This window comes from Pteropus medius, unplaced genomic scaffold (assembly GCF_902729225.1).
Source record: "Pteropus medius unplaced genomic scaffold, Ma_sr-lr_union100, whole genome shotgun sequence".
Lineage (NCBI taxonomy): Eukaryota > Metazoa > Chordata > Mammalia > Chiroptera > Pteropodidae > Pteropus > Pteropus medius.
The window spans coordinates 2,379,588-2,394,213 of NW_024349797.1; the positions used below are offsets into that span (position 1 = coordinate 2,379,588).

Consider the following 14,626-nt stretch of genomic DNA (forward strand, 5'->3'; position numbering starts at 1 on the left):
ACTCATAATTGTCAGGAAAATAGTTTCCCCTTGAGTAAGAGCAGTGCCTTTCTCTCTAGTGTCATGTAAATTGTATTTAAAGGAAAAACATTGCATTAGACTTCCGCCTCCATACTGGAAAATTGTCCCTCCTGTGCTGAGATCTTATAGCTCTTAGTCAGCTATTAAAAAAAAAACAACAAATTTACAGATAATTCAATAATAGCAGTGTTAGGGTCAGTGGATTTCTAAGAAATAGATGCTAAACGAAGGTTGTTTTCTGTAAGCAGTCTAATATGTTTTGATGGCCACAGGGTGTAAAATTTAGGTCATCAGGATTTTGTCAATTCTTGCCATGTATTTATATCTTTATGAATAAGAATACAGATGTAAACAACATTATAAAACAAAATTCAAATTAACTTTTATATTTTGTGGTAGAGATGTCATTTGCTAAAATAAAATATGTAATGTTGAGTTGTAACAGTAGAAAGATTTAGCCTTGGACTTATATTTATTTATATATTTCATGTGTTTCTGATTTTAATTTTGGTGCTACTAATGCAGAAGGTATCATACAAGGTAGTATTTATAATGTCAAGGCATTGTTAAGCTGTTTATTACAATCAGATCTCATATTTAACCAGAGCTGACTGAGAAGTTATTAAATGCCAATTTTATCAGATATTGATAACTTTGTAGAGTTAGAGTTACCTTGTTCAAAGGAAGATAAGATTCTCATTGCAAGTGAAAAGATAACACACAGAATGGGAGTTTGTGGAGATCATGTATCTGATAAGGTGCTTTTATGCAGAATATATAAAGAACTCTTACAACGCAATAATAAAAAGACAAATAATTTAAAAATAGGCCACCAACCTGAATAAGCATTTCTCAAAGAAATATGTACAAATGTCCAATAAGCACATGAAAAAATGCTCAACATCATTAGCCATTAGGTAATGCAACTCAAAACTACAGTGAATTACCACTTCATACCCACTAGGATGTCTGTGATAATAAATGTTGTTGAGGATGTGGAGAAAGTGGATCCCTTGTATACTTCTGGTGGGATTGTAAAATGGTATAACCGCTTTGTAAAGCAGCCTGGTAATTCCTCAGGAGGTTATGCATAGAGTTATCATATGACCTAGCATTTCCACTCCTGGATATATATAGAATGAGAACATATGTCCACACAAAAACTCGTACATGAATGTTCATGGTAGCATTATGTGTAGTAGCCAAATTGTGTAATCAGCCAAAATGTAGAAACAACCCCAAAGTCCATCAGCTGATAAGTTGATAATTAAAATGTATATCCATACAATAGAATATTATTTGGCAATAAAAAGAAATGAAGTACTGATACATGCTATAACAAACCTTGGAAATGTTATGCTAAATGAAAGCAGGCAGACACAAAAGATCACGTATATAATGTCATTTATATGAAATGTCCACAATAGGTAAATCCATACAGATGGAAAGTAGTTTAGTCTTTGCTTAGGCCTGGTCAGGGGAAGGTTTGGGAGAAAATGAGAAATGACTACTAATGGGTACAGGATTTCCTTTTTGGGGTGAGGAAAATATTATAAAATTGATTGTGGTTATGGTTGCACAACTGTGAATATACTAAAAATTAAATTGTACTCTTTAAGTGAGTGAGTCGTGTGGTATGTGAATTATATCTCAGTGAAGCTGTTATTTAAAAAAAAGATTTGCATTGCAGTTTTTGAAATCTGTTAAATGGGTAACTGAAATTGGGAATAGAATTGAATTGAATTGCATATTTGCCATCATACTTCCAACTGATGTACATATAGTGAATTGCTTTGTTAAAGTTGAGATCCACACAGTACATTTGATATGGTACGGAATATTCCCATTACAGATTCTTTTGAGGTCAGCTTGTCTATTCTACTACATCTGACTATTCTCTCTCTTTCTCTTTTTTTTTTATACAGCACACATACAAACCACAAATTTGGGCACCAAAATTATATGGCAGTACTCAGTTATAATATGAATACCCATTTATTCTAGAAAGTGCTTGTGCTGTTTTTTAAAGATTATCATTGAAATGAAAAGACTAAAATAAAAAGATGTCATAGATAACCATGGGCCCTTGAGAAATAGTGATCTAGAGGTGACTTAAACTACAAGAGAAGTGGCAGTCTCCTTCTCTAAGTTATTATTATAGCTTTGCAAAAATGTCTAAGATCTATATCTGATTTTTTTCTTGTTCAGAACACATAGTCATATCCCTCTTTTTTTTTTTCTCATTTTTCATTAGGTAACCCGGTCCTGGAGCCAGCACCATTAATTTCTAAAATAACTTAACATATATAAAGACGGTAAATAGTCATCTAGTTTCTTAGAGATTTTATAATGCTGGAATCTCAAAATTAGGGGAACCTTAAGGACAACCTAAACAAACATTCGGTGATTTCTTGCCTTCTTGAGATGAGGTAGAATTGGGAAAAAGGAATTCTTAAACCCTGGTGATTCAAGATCAGACCTAGAGAGATATAATCACTATTTAATCAACCTGCTCTATTCAAGATCAGACCTAGAGAGATGTAATCACTATTTAATCAACCTGCTCTATGGGTAGAAGTCTGGCTCTGCTCCTTAGTAACTTGAGCAAATGAGGTACTGAGCCTTGGTTTCTTCCTCTGTAAAAAGAGGGATGGATAAACTACATTGAGCTATTATAGTGCTTGAATAAGTAAAAATATGTGAAAGAAAGAGTTGGAGATTTATGATATTTTTTTGTGGGAAACAAAATGAAAGGAGCACTTTTACTTACATCTTGTAAATTTTTTTTTTTTTTTGATGAAAAATGCAGATTTCCGGCAGCTAACTAAGGGGAGAGGGAGGAACTAACAGGACAGTAACATTCAAGTACTTCTAAATGTTCTTTTTGTAGAGTAAGTATCGTATTCTAACTTTCCACTTTACCTTGGCATTAATTAAAAACTACCGTCCTGGGTACATTTCACCTGTATGATCACTTTGTATTTAATAGTGCTTCCAATTTTAGCAACAAGTGTATGAAATAAAGTGGACTCACTTGCCAGAATCCTAAAAAAAAAAAATTAAGATATAAGAAAGTGAGAATTTAAATTATGGAGAGAAAACAGCTGTATCAGGGTACTGAGAATACTACTTTGGGGAAACATTGTTCAAATTTTGACTGATTGTATAAAACTATTTTTAGAAAAATTGGGAAATTGAGAAAAGAAAAAAAAAATCATATCAGCCTACCGCCCAGTATAGCTATCACAGCTATGTGAATTTCCTTTTACTTTTCCTATGCATATCTTAACTAGTTTTAATATTAGCAAGTGTGTCACTTTGTATTTTTTTTTTGTACTTTAAAGTGGTGTTAGCATTTTTCTTTGTTGCATTGTTTCATAACTATATTTTAAGTGACAGCGCCGTAATTTAATCAACATTCCCTAATTGTCGGGTATATATGTATATTTATATGCTGTTTGTAGTTTATCACAGATGATAAGGTGAAATTCTTTGGGCATGTAGCTTTTCCCATATTTAAGACCTTTTCTTAGAATAGATTATTAAAAGTAGAAATCTAGATCAAAATATAACTTTTTATGGGTTTTGATGTCTATTGAGCTTGTTCAATTTTAAAACAAGTGTTTGGGCTGAATTCTCTATTTACTTGTTTGTTGTGATTTTTGGATATATAAAGAAGTGTTTTTGTTTATTTAGCTACATTTTTTTTTTTTGCTCTTAATTCTCTCTCTTTTTTCCCCCTATTTCAGGCTAAATTGATTACACTCAGCACAGCATCTTAACAGGAAAAACATAGCATTTCCTAGAGGAATGTGAGCATAACAGGAAGGTGTCATTGACTCTGAGTTAAAATTTTAATCTGTCCCCTGAACAGCTGCAGGATTTGGAAACTGAATCAATGTTATCAGATGAGTTAGAATCCAAACCAGAGGTGAGCCCCAGTCAGCTTGTTTTCTTTCCTTTAGATGGGCTGTATTCCAAAGTGTGTCCTTTTTTAGTTCAGGGGTCAGCAAACTTTTTCTGTAATGGGCTAGATAGTAAAATTTTAGGCTTTGCAGGCAATATGGTTTGGGTTAGAATTACTAGTTCATTATTTTTCTTTTACTAAGTACTTTCTCAAAGATTTAAAAATTCCATTTTTATCTCCTATGACTTTATATTTATTTAAATAAATATAAGTATTTATATTTAAGTGTAAAATTATACATCTAGGTAATTATATGACAAATTTTTATCATATACATATGGTGTATATGTTTATATGTGTAGATAGATATACGTAAGTATTTATTACTACAAGCAATTTTTAAAAATTAATTTTGTGTATATTTGAGAGTATTTTCTTTCTAAATGTGATGAGAGGACTTAAATATTTAAAATTTTTATTAATTTTTCTCATTTTACTTTTACTACATCTGTTGCATAATGGAAAAGTCACTGAATTTTGAATCAGATATTTAAGTTTGCAGCCTGACACTGCTTCTCACTAGTCATGTGACCTTAGAAAAGCCAATTAGTGTCTTTAGCTTGATTTTTTATCTTTAAAATACAGGTTCAATTTTACCGAGTTATAGAGTTAAAAGAGCCAGTACACAGAAAAAAGTGTTTTTTATAAAATGTGGTCGGATTTTTAATAGCCATCATTTAAATACCCATCATTTTTAATAGCCATCATTTAAAAATATAATTATTTTTATCATTTCTCTGGTGGAAGGTGACAAGTTAAATTAATTATATAATTTAGCCTTTCTCTAGAACAGAGGACTTGATATAAATAACTTTAAATATTGTTTCGTCATTAATCTAGTTTTTCTATGAATATAGCAGAGTAGTGAGCAATCAAGACTTAATTACATCATCACCTTTTGGTAAATTCAGAGGTTTAGATCCATTCCTAATAAGCCATATTTCTCAATATTGCTCCCTCTCCCCTCAGCTCCTGGTACAGTTTGTTCAGAATACGTCCATCCCATTGGGACAGGGGCTAGTAGAATCAGAAGCTAAAGACATTACTTGCTTGTCCCTCCTTCCGGTGACTGAGGCCTCAGAATGCAGTCGGCTGATATTACCAGGTAAAAATTACGATCACCACAGATAAGATAAATGAGTCCTAGAAGTTTAGCCTACTCTGTGGTACTGGTGGAATGGGGTAATTGACTTTATAACTGGTAGAAACTATAAAAATTAGAAATCATGGAGAAAAAAACAGCATGGGAGTCATAAGTGCATTGGTAGTTTAAGCCATAGGAATAGATACAATCACCCATGGAGTGTGAGAGTGAGAAGGCGAGACTCTTTATTCAAAGTACAGGGTAAGGCAGGAGAGCCTGGGAAGGGGAGGGAAGAAGGAAAGGCTAGAGTAGTATGAGGAATATTGGCATGGAAGGGCATAGTCAGTGCTCCTAAGAGGCCCAATGAGATAGGGTCAACAAGGCCATTGTTGACCTTAGCAGGACCTGTTCCATGGAGAGGCAGGTAGAAAATGAGGCTGCAGTAGGTTGGGGGTATCAGTGCAAGGTAAGTATAGTTGAGGAAGTAACTATACTTTTTTTTAAAGACTGTTTTGCTCTGGGAAGGGAAAAGAAGCATGTAAGGTAGATGAATTCTTTTCTAAAATTTGAAATATTTAAGGGTGGTTTTATGCTAAGAGGAAAGATTGAGTTAGAGAAGCTGCAGGCAGAAAGAATGGATAATTGGTGAGGAGGTTTCAGGAGAGGTAGAATGAAGTAGAATGCTGAGCATGGGTAGTGAGATTCGCTGTGGATGGGTAGAGAGTGATCCTATCACATTTTTGGATGCAGTGAATTCTTTATTGTCCTTGTTTTAAAATCAGAATATTAATGTTGACATTAACCTATTGGTGACAACTTAATTGTTATAAAGTCTCCTGGTTACTATCTTTTAGTGATGTTCTTTTTTCTTTGATTTTGAAGTGACTTTAAAATCATTTTTTATATTTAAAGATTAAAGAAGGGCAAATACATTCAATCATCCAAAGTTGATTTAAGACTTCCCTACCTAGCTCCAAGCTTTTCCGAAACATTTTTCACCTCTCAATTCCCATTTTTCTACTAGTATATTGGGAGTCCTTCCAAATACTTATAGATATTCAATATGTGAAAATTTCCATTTGCTAAAAAATTTTGATTTTCATTAGGCTATTTTTTCCCCCTGACTTTTCTCTCCCAATTTTAACTTATAGAATAAATATTTTAATAATCATAAGGAAAATGAAAATAGGAACAAAACATCTTCTACATTACCTTTTTTAGTTTTAATTTTGTTTTAAAATATTTTCAAGAACCAGCAATAGATAATAATATATGAAAACTTATGTACTCACCTCTCAGCTCATGAAACGTAGTATTACAGTCACAAATGTGTATCTCCATACCTTTCAAATCTCATTCCCCTCCCTTCTAAGTATCTGTACCATTCCATGCATGGCCTGCATGTTTTCTTTCTACCTGGGACATGTGATAAATACAGAAAAGTGCAAAACCACATGAATACACATTTTGAAGGATTACTGTAAAGGAGATACTTACACCCAATCAAGAAGTTGCCAGCTCCTAAGCCTTCCATGGGCTCTGCCCTGATAAAGACAGCCTCTGTTCTTCCATAGGTCACTACTGTCCTCACTCTAGTGACAGTTATTTCTTCGTTTCCAAGTTTCCAAGTAACCACCAAAGTCTAAGCAATGCAGTTTAATTTGAGCTGTTTTAAGACTTTAAATGAATGGAATCATTTGAATGTATATACTTTTATTCTTTATTTGTGAGATTCATCCTTGTGTGTAGCTGTGTTTTGTTTGGTTTCATTGCTCTATAGTATTCTGTTATATGAGTACCACACCTTCTTTATCCATGCCATTGTTGATGAATAGTTAGTTATTTTCTACTGTTGTTCTATAACAAAGTGTTGCTCTGAACTTCATTAAAAAATTTTTTTGTGGTAAAATACACATAAAATTTACCATTTAACCAGCTCTGTGGCATTAAGTAAATTCACATTGTTGCGCAACTTCATTAGGCTCTGAAATGGCAATACTGTCCCTAGGCTTCCATTTTTATTCCTGTAATCTTATCTGTTAGCTTCTTAAAACAGGAAAAAAAGGTTGCCTTTGATAAAGATAAACAAAACCTCTGAAAACCTTGGCTCCTTCAGCACTGTAGTGCAGTTCCTCATTGTACTGCAACCAAAACCTTTGTAAATTCATCTCCTCCCTTAGAATAACGTTCTAGAGGGAAAGTCTTATTTCTTTACATCCATTGTAAACCCAGAGTGATAATGAAACATTGATGATTCTATAAAATTTCAATTATTTCCCAGGCTATGTTTTTTTTCCCTGACTCACCAAAACTGTCACATACATGTTATAAAAATTAAATTAGTATTCATTGTGTAACTATATGTTTCAAGGGAAAAGCACTGATTTCTGGCCTCAAAAGGACAAGTGTATAAATCCAGTTATGGATGATCGGTTATTAGTACTGGCAAAGGAGTCTGCCCCTCAGTTTTTGGCTGACTTCCTTTAGAACTTAAAGCCATCCCTCTGTTATTTTCTGAGGCAGATTTTCTATTTGTAAAATGAAAATGCTGTCTGTGCCTATAATAGTGTGAGATACTAAGGGATAGTACAAAGGAATTAGGTGCTATGTATCAAAATAGTGAGCTCCTTGGAGATGGATGCTACATAAAGCTGTGATATTTTCCCTTTACTAGATGATACTCCAAATCATACTAACTCCTCCAAGGAGGTCCCTTCCTCAGCCGTGTTGAGAAGCCTTCAGGTGAATGTGGGGCCAGACGGAGAGGAGACGAGGGCTCAGACTGTACAGAAGTCCCCGGAGTTTTTGTCCACTCCAGAGTCTCCTAGCTTGCTGCAAGATCTACAACCAAGTGATAGCACTTCTTTTATTCTTCTTAACCTAACAAGAGCAGGTATTTTTATAGCCTTTTCTGTACTCTGTTCATGCTTAAGATATAAATTGGGGGTAAGCATATTTAACTCAGTCATATTAAAATGGAAAGAAGTGTTATCATTGTTTTATTTTGGAGAATTGGTATAGTCTAGTGATCACTTCAGTGTGGAGAGGGAGAGGGTGGACTCTAGGATGACTCAAAAGTTTCTTGTTTGGGAAATTAGGTGGTGCCATTCACAAAGCCAGCGAACACAGGAGAACAGAGCTGGAGGGAGGATGATTACTTCTAGTTTGTGCCTGTCGATGTTGAGATATGGGAGGGACACTTAGGAGGTGTCCTTTAGAGTTAGAAACAGATCTAGAGTTCTAGAGACGGCTGGTGTGAAATAAGTAGTTTTGGTGCTTATCAGCATTCAGGAAATGTATGAAACAATGAGAATGGATTCTTTGATTCAGAAGTAGTCTGGAGCATAAACAAAAAAGGCAAATCTGGAACTCTGAGAAAAATGTTTATTTGACCGTAACAGAAGAAAAGGAAGGAGTTGCTAGAGAGGGACAAAGAAAACAGAATGAGAATAGTGCGGGGGAAGCCAAGGGAGGAAAATGTTTTAAAGAAGAAAAGGTACTAAATTATGCCAAATACTTCAGGATGGACTAGTGAGGTGAGGACTGGGAAGTGTATGTCTGGTGACCTTAGCAAGAGCGATTGTTATTGTGGAAGTAGAGGTGGAGGCAGGGGTTAAAGAGATGGGAAGTGGAGGGCAGGTGAGAAAGTGAATATGCAAGAGTTACACTTGTTCAAGAAAATTGACTTTGAAGGAACAGATGAGAAGGTGATAGCTGGGGAAGTACTTTTGATTCTCTGGTTTTTTGTAAAAAATAAAGATGGAGGAAACTTGAGCTTGGATAGATTTAAAGGCTGTAAGGGAGGCTGCAAGCTGGCCAGTAGAGAGGATTGGGTTGCAGATGGGAGAGAGGAGACAACTGCTGGAGACAGGAGGGGATAACTGAAAGATAAGACTGGGATACTAGAGGTAAGGGTTAGCCTGGTTATGAGGATGGACAGCTTTGCCTTTGAAATTGGAGGAGGTAAAATAAAGACAAGCCTGTAGGCTGGGAGCGGAAAGATAACCTGATCTCGTATGAGAACCAGAGCTTAAGGTGAGAGATGGAGATCTGGAATGGCTGATTCAGGACACATAGGGTTTCTGAGCCAGGGCCAATAAAAGGATTATTTGACGGCTAACTTTCATATATCCTCATTTCTTCCAGGTCTGGGCTCTTCAGCTGAACACTTAGTATTTGTACAAGATGAAGCAGAGGATTCAGGGAATGATTTCCTCTCCAGTGAGAGCACAGACAGTAGCATTCCGTGGTTCCTCCGGGTTCAGGAGTTGGCCCATGACAGTTTGATTGCTGCTACTCGTGCACAACTAGCAAAGAATGCAAAAACCAGCAGCAATGGTGAGACCCTTGCGACGTTTTCTAGTATTCTATGCAGAGATTTTGATAATGCACTGGCTATATTTTGAGTTGTATATATTCCAAATTATTTTATTGGTGAGAGCAGAAGGCTAGAAACATGTAAATTATCTTATTTTTTATAAAATAACTCAGCTATGCCATATTCGTGTGTAGCATCAACTAAATAAGTAGTCTCAATTCTCATCTTTTAATAATGTACAGAGTCCCCTTTAAAGAAAAACATTTTCACAGATCCTTAATTGTTTTTATTGTAATGTTCCTTACACTTAGAGCTTTTACACCATTAATGAAAACAGTTGTATCAATTAATAGAAATAAAACTGCAAAACCAGTGAAAATAAAATTAAGTCAGTTTGAGTCTATGGCCATGCCACTTTGAACAAGCCCGATCCCATCTGATCTCGGAAGCTAAGCAAGGTCGGGCCTGGTTAGTACTTGGATGGGAGACCACCTAGGAAGACCAGGGGCTGAAGGCATAAAAAAAAATAAGGGATTGTAAGCTGACAAGGTCCTTGCAATCTGTGAGGTCAACCAAGGGTTGCCTCGCTTAAATTTAAAAAAAAAAGTCAGTTTGACAGATGATTTTTTGCTGACACTAAATCATTCATGGCAATTTAGTGGTTAGCTATGAGGGCTCTTATGTTGTTTCTTTTGAGTTCAGCATGTCTGTACTACTTATTCTGCCACTTTTCTCTATCTGGTAATTTCAAAGTGTGGTCTTTGGATCGTCAGCATCACCTAGGAACTTAGAAATGCAAATTCAGAGGCCCCATGCTCCTCGATCAGAAACTAGCAGTCTTTTAGGAAGGAAGCCCTCTTGGTAGTTCTGATGCTTGTTACAACTTGAAGACCGTGGCTCTATTTAAACCACTCCTAAACCACCGCAAAACTTTTGCTTATGTAGCCATAATACTTGCCATAATACTTTTTGCCTTTGTATTTTCTCATTAACCTGTGACAATTAAGGAAATACAAGAAATTATTAACGTAAGGTAGAAGACTGTCATCACAAACCAAGCTTAAGCATTGAAATCTTATGTCAATACATAGCTGTTTGGAGCTCATGCAGATAACCTGTAATATGCTTATGATTATTTTTTGATTACCATGCAAATGAAAATTAAAAGTTAAAAAATTTATCATACAGAGCTCAAGGATCCCTGAGAAAATTTCAGAATATTCCTGTTTTAGGAACATTAACCTAAATCTTTTCTGCACAGAGAACTCCAAACTTCTATTAGTTTTCAAAATAAGTTTTACTTGTAACTACCATAGTACTTTTTAGAATGGCTTGTTTTACCATTCGAGGGTACTTCTGAAGTTCAAATTCTTCCTGAGATGCTTTTGCAATCTCTGGATCCTGAAACCTTCAGCAACTCCACATTTCATTGAGGAAGTAGTGCTATATTTGCCAATGAGAAGCAGTGCACAGAGGGAACTTGGGATTTAGATTCTGGGGGCCCAAGAGCCGGACCTGGTGCCATTATTTACTAGTTCCCTGCCTGGGCAGTTTAACCTCCCTTAGCTTCAGTTTTCTTATGTTTGAAACATGATTCTCTTTGGGAAATACTTTATAGGCAGCGAAGCATTGTGTACATGTTTTTATTACTCTCAAAATATGTTACTTGGCTACTTAAAATCTACCTGATAGGCTTGAATATAAGGTGAATCTAAATATATGATAATTTTTCATGTTCTCAATGAAATGATTTTCTTAAATCCTTTTTTTGGGTCTAACTTATATAAATCTTTAGGCATATAGGTAAAATTAAACATTGTAAATTGCTATTTGAAAATTTTATTATTTTGGTTACACACACACATTTTAAATCATAGGAAATAATTTAATGTTGCTTCTTACCCACTACCATGTGATAGAATGATTTTAGTCAATATTTTAATGCATTTAAACAAATAACTTTGTTATTACATTACTGAAGCCACTTTATGAGTCCTCTCGCACAGTTTTTTAAAGCATGTCATCTTCACATCCATCTAAGTTGATTGAGATACAGAAATATTTTAATAGATGCTTACGTTGGGGTTAGGCAAAGGCCCATGGGCCAAATACCCACCTGTTTTTGTAAATTAAGCTTTATTGGAACATAAGCATGCCTATTAGTAACAAATGGTCTATGGTAGCTACCATAGCAAAGTTCCAGTAGTTCTGACAGAGATCATATAGCCCTCAAAGCTAAAAATATTTGCTATCTGGCCCTTTACAGAAAGTTTATTAATCTTTGCTGTATATGACACCCTCACTGGAAATTTTATCCCAAATGCAAAGACCTACTCACGTAACTGTAGTATTTACAGTTGTTATCCAACTTGGGTGATATGAATTGTTGAATTTCTTTGTCTTTCTCTTTTTTTTGAACCAGTTCATCAGGTGACCTCTCAATATTCAAAATTATCATTGGTTGAAGTCATTTTTAAGTTAAGTTAACCTATCTTTTTTTTGGAAACAAAGTAATTGAGGGAACCCTTCTTTTGAGTGATTTTATAAGGACTCAAATCCAAGGCAGCTTACTCTCTTCTGAGGGAGTTTCTTCTTTTTTATGATTATATCAGTGTTCTAACTATATCTACAAAATGGAATGCACAAAGCCCCAAGTGTCACAAGTTTAAATCTCTGTTAGCGAAGGATTTCTACAGATCCTTCAATAGAAATTAATTAGCTAGAACTTTGGAATTGGAAAATTATAGTATGTGATGTTTAACTATGTACAGGTATTACTTTTTCAATTAAACGACAAAAGAAAAAAAACCTGGGATAATATTTAAAAAGAAAAGTTAATATTAGCTAGCAGAAAGCATCTTGGATTTTACTTTGACCTTAGAGCAATTAGTTTTATGACTATCCTTTGGTGAATGTAGGGCAGGAAGAGAATAAGATTAATAGACGGGACAGAAACTGCCTTTGATCATTGGTCAGGTTCCAGGGAGTGTAATGGGTACAACATACATATACAACCCTTGGCTTTTGAGAGGGAAATTTGGGAATATAAATCTTATTCCTAAGGTTTATATACTGGAAAGATAAATTCTGTATGCCTATAGCATAATGAAGTGAATGTTTTTCTCTTTTGTTCAAGTATGTCTAAAAGAAAAGGAGCATCACTATGTGCTCCCCTCCTCCCCTCCTCTTATTCCTTTGAACAAAAGCTTCAATAGATGTTATCTCTTACTTTCAAAAATGTGGTTAGAAATTTTAAAGTCAGCTAAGTTTTTGTATTCTTAAATATTTTATAACAAAAGCAGAGTGGTACAGGAGATCGGAAGGTGATTCATATTCTCTAGAATGTTATAAACAGCCAAATTGACTTCAGAAGATAAAAATCTAAGAATGGCCATCTACAAAAGGAATTACTACTGTAAACCCACAATTAAGCCAGAATGGTTGCTCCTCCTTAAAATATAGGTTTTTGTTATCTAGAACTTTACATCTTCTATAGCATTCTATTCTAGATGTTGATATTACTGTGTAATGCAAAATAGGTTTAACTCTGCTTTTTGATATGAAACCATTTTGGACATTTCTTACATTTACCAAAGAGGCTCAGTCTTGTGAAACAAAGCATTATGGCTCTGGAATAAGGGGATAGGGATATAGAGCACTCTCACTTCTTTTATTAAATGGATACAAAGAGAGCTGGGGAAGGTGAAGATATCTGATAATTGACCACTAGGAGTAAAATATAGGAGCCTTATTGTTTGATCCAAAGTATCTGAACAGGGTCATTTCCTGGGTTACAAATATGTGACTCTGTTACAGGAGAAAACATCCACCTTGGTTCTGGTGATGGGCAACCCAAAGATTCTGGGCCCCTTCCTCAAGTGGAAAAGAAGCTCAAGTGTACAGTTGAAGGCTGTGACCGGACATTTGTGTGGCCAGCTCACTTCAAGTACCACCTCAAAACTCATCGGTGAGCAAATCTGAGATTCCGTACTTGGAGCTAAAGAACATTGATTAATGTACCCCCAAGGAACATCTGAGTTCACAAAGGAACTTGTTCTTCCAGGTGACAAAGGAAATCAGGGGCTCCAGCTCATTTGTGGTTAAGATGTCTTTTGTTCTTTAATCTGCATTGTTTCATTTACCTCATTCTTGACAGATACTTAATAAGACATTTAGCATTGAAATGTCTTGGAGAGTCTCTAATCTCATTATAAACATAATTTCTTGGAGAACTTTAAAAAAATAATAGGCTTGAGCCCCACCCTAAACCTGTGAAATCAGTATTTCTAGAAGGGCCTAAGTATCTATAGTTTTAACAAACTTCAGGTGATTCTTCTATATCCAGGTTTGGGATTAACTGTCTGCCTTGAGAGTCAATAGGAGCCTTGACTTGTCCTCTCTAGCAGAGAGCATTTTCAGGTATTGTTGCTCATGTGATTTTTTTTTTCCCTTCACCCCCGCTCCCACCCCCACCCCAGAAATGACCGCTCCTTCATCTGCCCCGCAGAAGGTTGTGGGAAAAGTTTCTACGTGCTACAGAGGCTGAAGGTGCACATGAGGACCCACAATGGGGAGAAGCCCTTCATGTGCCCCGAGTCTAGCTGTGGTAAGCAGTTCACTACAGCAGGAAATCTGAAGAATCACCTGCGCATCCACACAGGTGCGTGCAACCCCAGCATTCCTATGGGCAGTCTGCTTGTGCCAGTGCTTGCTTGCCTATCCCTAGGAAAGGCTCTGAGGTGAAAATAGAAATGAAGATCTAGGGCTGTTGCTAGAACTCCGAAGATGGAATTTCTTTGTTTTAAGTGCCTGATGGCACTCTTCAGTTCATTCAGTAACATTTTCTTGAGCTTTCACCTGTGTGTGAGGAACAGACAGTGTTGACGTCTGCCTCTAGGAGTCTGAAGTGTGGGAAGGGATATACGTCCTTCTCTGATAACAATGATGTCATGAGATAGGGACAAAATAAGTGTTTCCAAATATCTTTTAAATTATACAGCTGTAATTTGGGGCAGTGACATTTATTGAGTCACATACAGAGCCTGTTCTAGGAACTAAATGGAGTAAGGTAGGGGGAAATGCAAAAGCTAACATATAATCCCTACTTTGAGGAGTTTGCTTTCTTGTTAGAGCCTCACAACATGAGAAACAGAATGGAGAAGTGACTTGTTCTGGGTCAAGCAGTATGTTAATATCAAAGGAGCAAAATAGAGAGATACCATGACTCTTAGTCTAA

The 14,626-nt window shown here is 35.7% G+C and overlaps 2 protein-coding genes and 1 non-coding gene across 6 annotated transcripts in view; 2 read left to right on the top strand and 1 right to left on the bottom strand.

Moving 5' to 3' along the window:
* Positions 1–14,626, top strand: part of ZNF410 (zinc finger protein 410) — a 31,603-nt gene that overhangs the window by 6,507 nt on the left and 10,470 nt on the right. For 2 of the 4 annotated variants that reach the window (XR_005657515.1, XM_039883767.1), the window contains exons 2-8: positions 2,831–2,912; positions 3,771–3,952; positions 4,958–5,093; positions 7,747–7,965; positions 9,219–9,410; positions 13,207–13,357; positions 13,869–14,050. Coding sequence is in view for 3 of the 4 variants with exons in the window: in XM_039883767.1 (XP_039739701.1) it covers positions 3,920–3,952; positions 4,958–5,093; positions 7,747–7,965; positions 9,219–9,410; positions 13,207–13,357; positions 13,869–14,050 (913 nt within the window). In the remaining variant the exon portion in view is untranslated. The remainder of the gene's footprint in view (positions 1–2,830; positions 2,913–3,770; positions 3,953–4,957; positions 5,094–7,746; positions 7,966–9,218; positions 9,411–13,206; positions 13,358–13,868; positions 14,051–14,626) is intronic. The other 2 variants (XM_039883770.1, XM_039883769.1) reach the window with 2 other exon arrangements.
* Positions 9,789–9,907, top strand: LOC120619961 (5S ribosomal RNA). The gene has a single exon (XR_005657686.1). It is a non-coding gene; the product is annotated as a 5S ribosomal RNA (ribosomal RNA).
* The window catches only part of ENTPD5 (ectonucleoside triphosphate diphosphohydrolase 5 (inactive)), a 75,217-nt gene continuing 73,449 nt past the window's right edge, over positions 12,859–14,626 (bottom strand). Inside the window, exons 24-25 of the mRNA XM_039883761.1 lie at positions 13,551–13,561; positions 12,859–12,869 (exon numbers count right to left, since the gene is read on the bottom strand). Of these exons, the coding sequence (XP_039739695.1) occupies positions 13,551–13,561 (11 nt within the window). The 3' untranslated portion in view covers positions 12,859–12,869. The remainder of the gene's footprint in view (positions 12,870–13,550; positions 13,562–14,626) is intronic.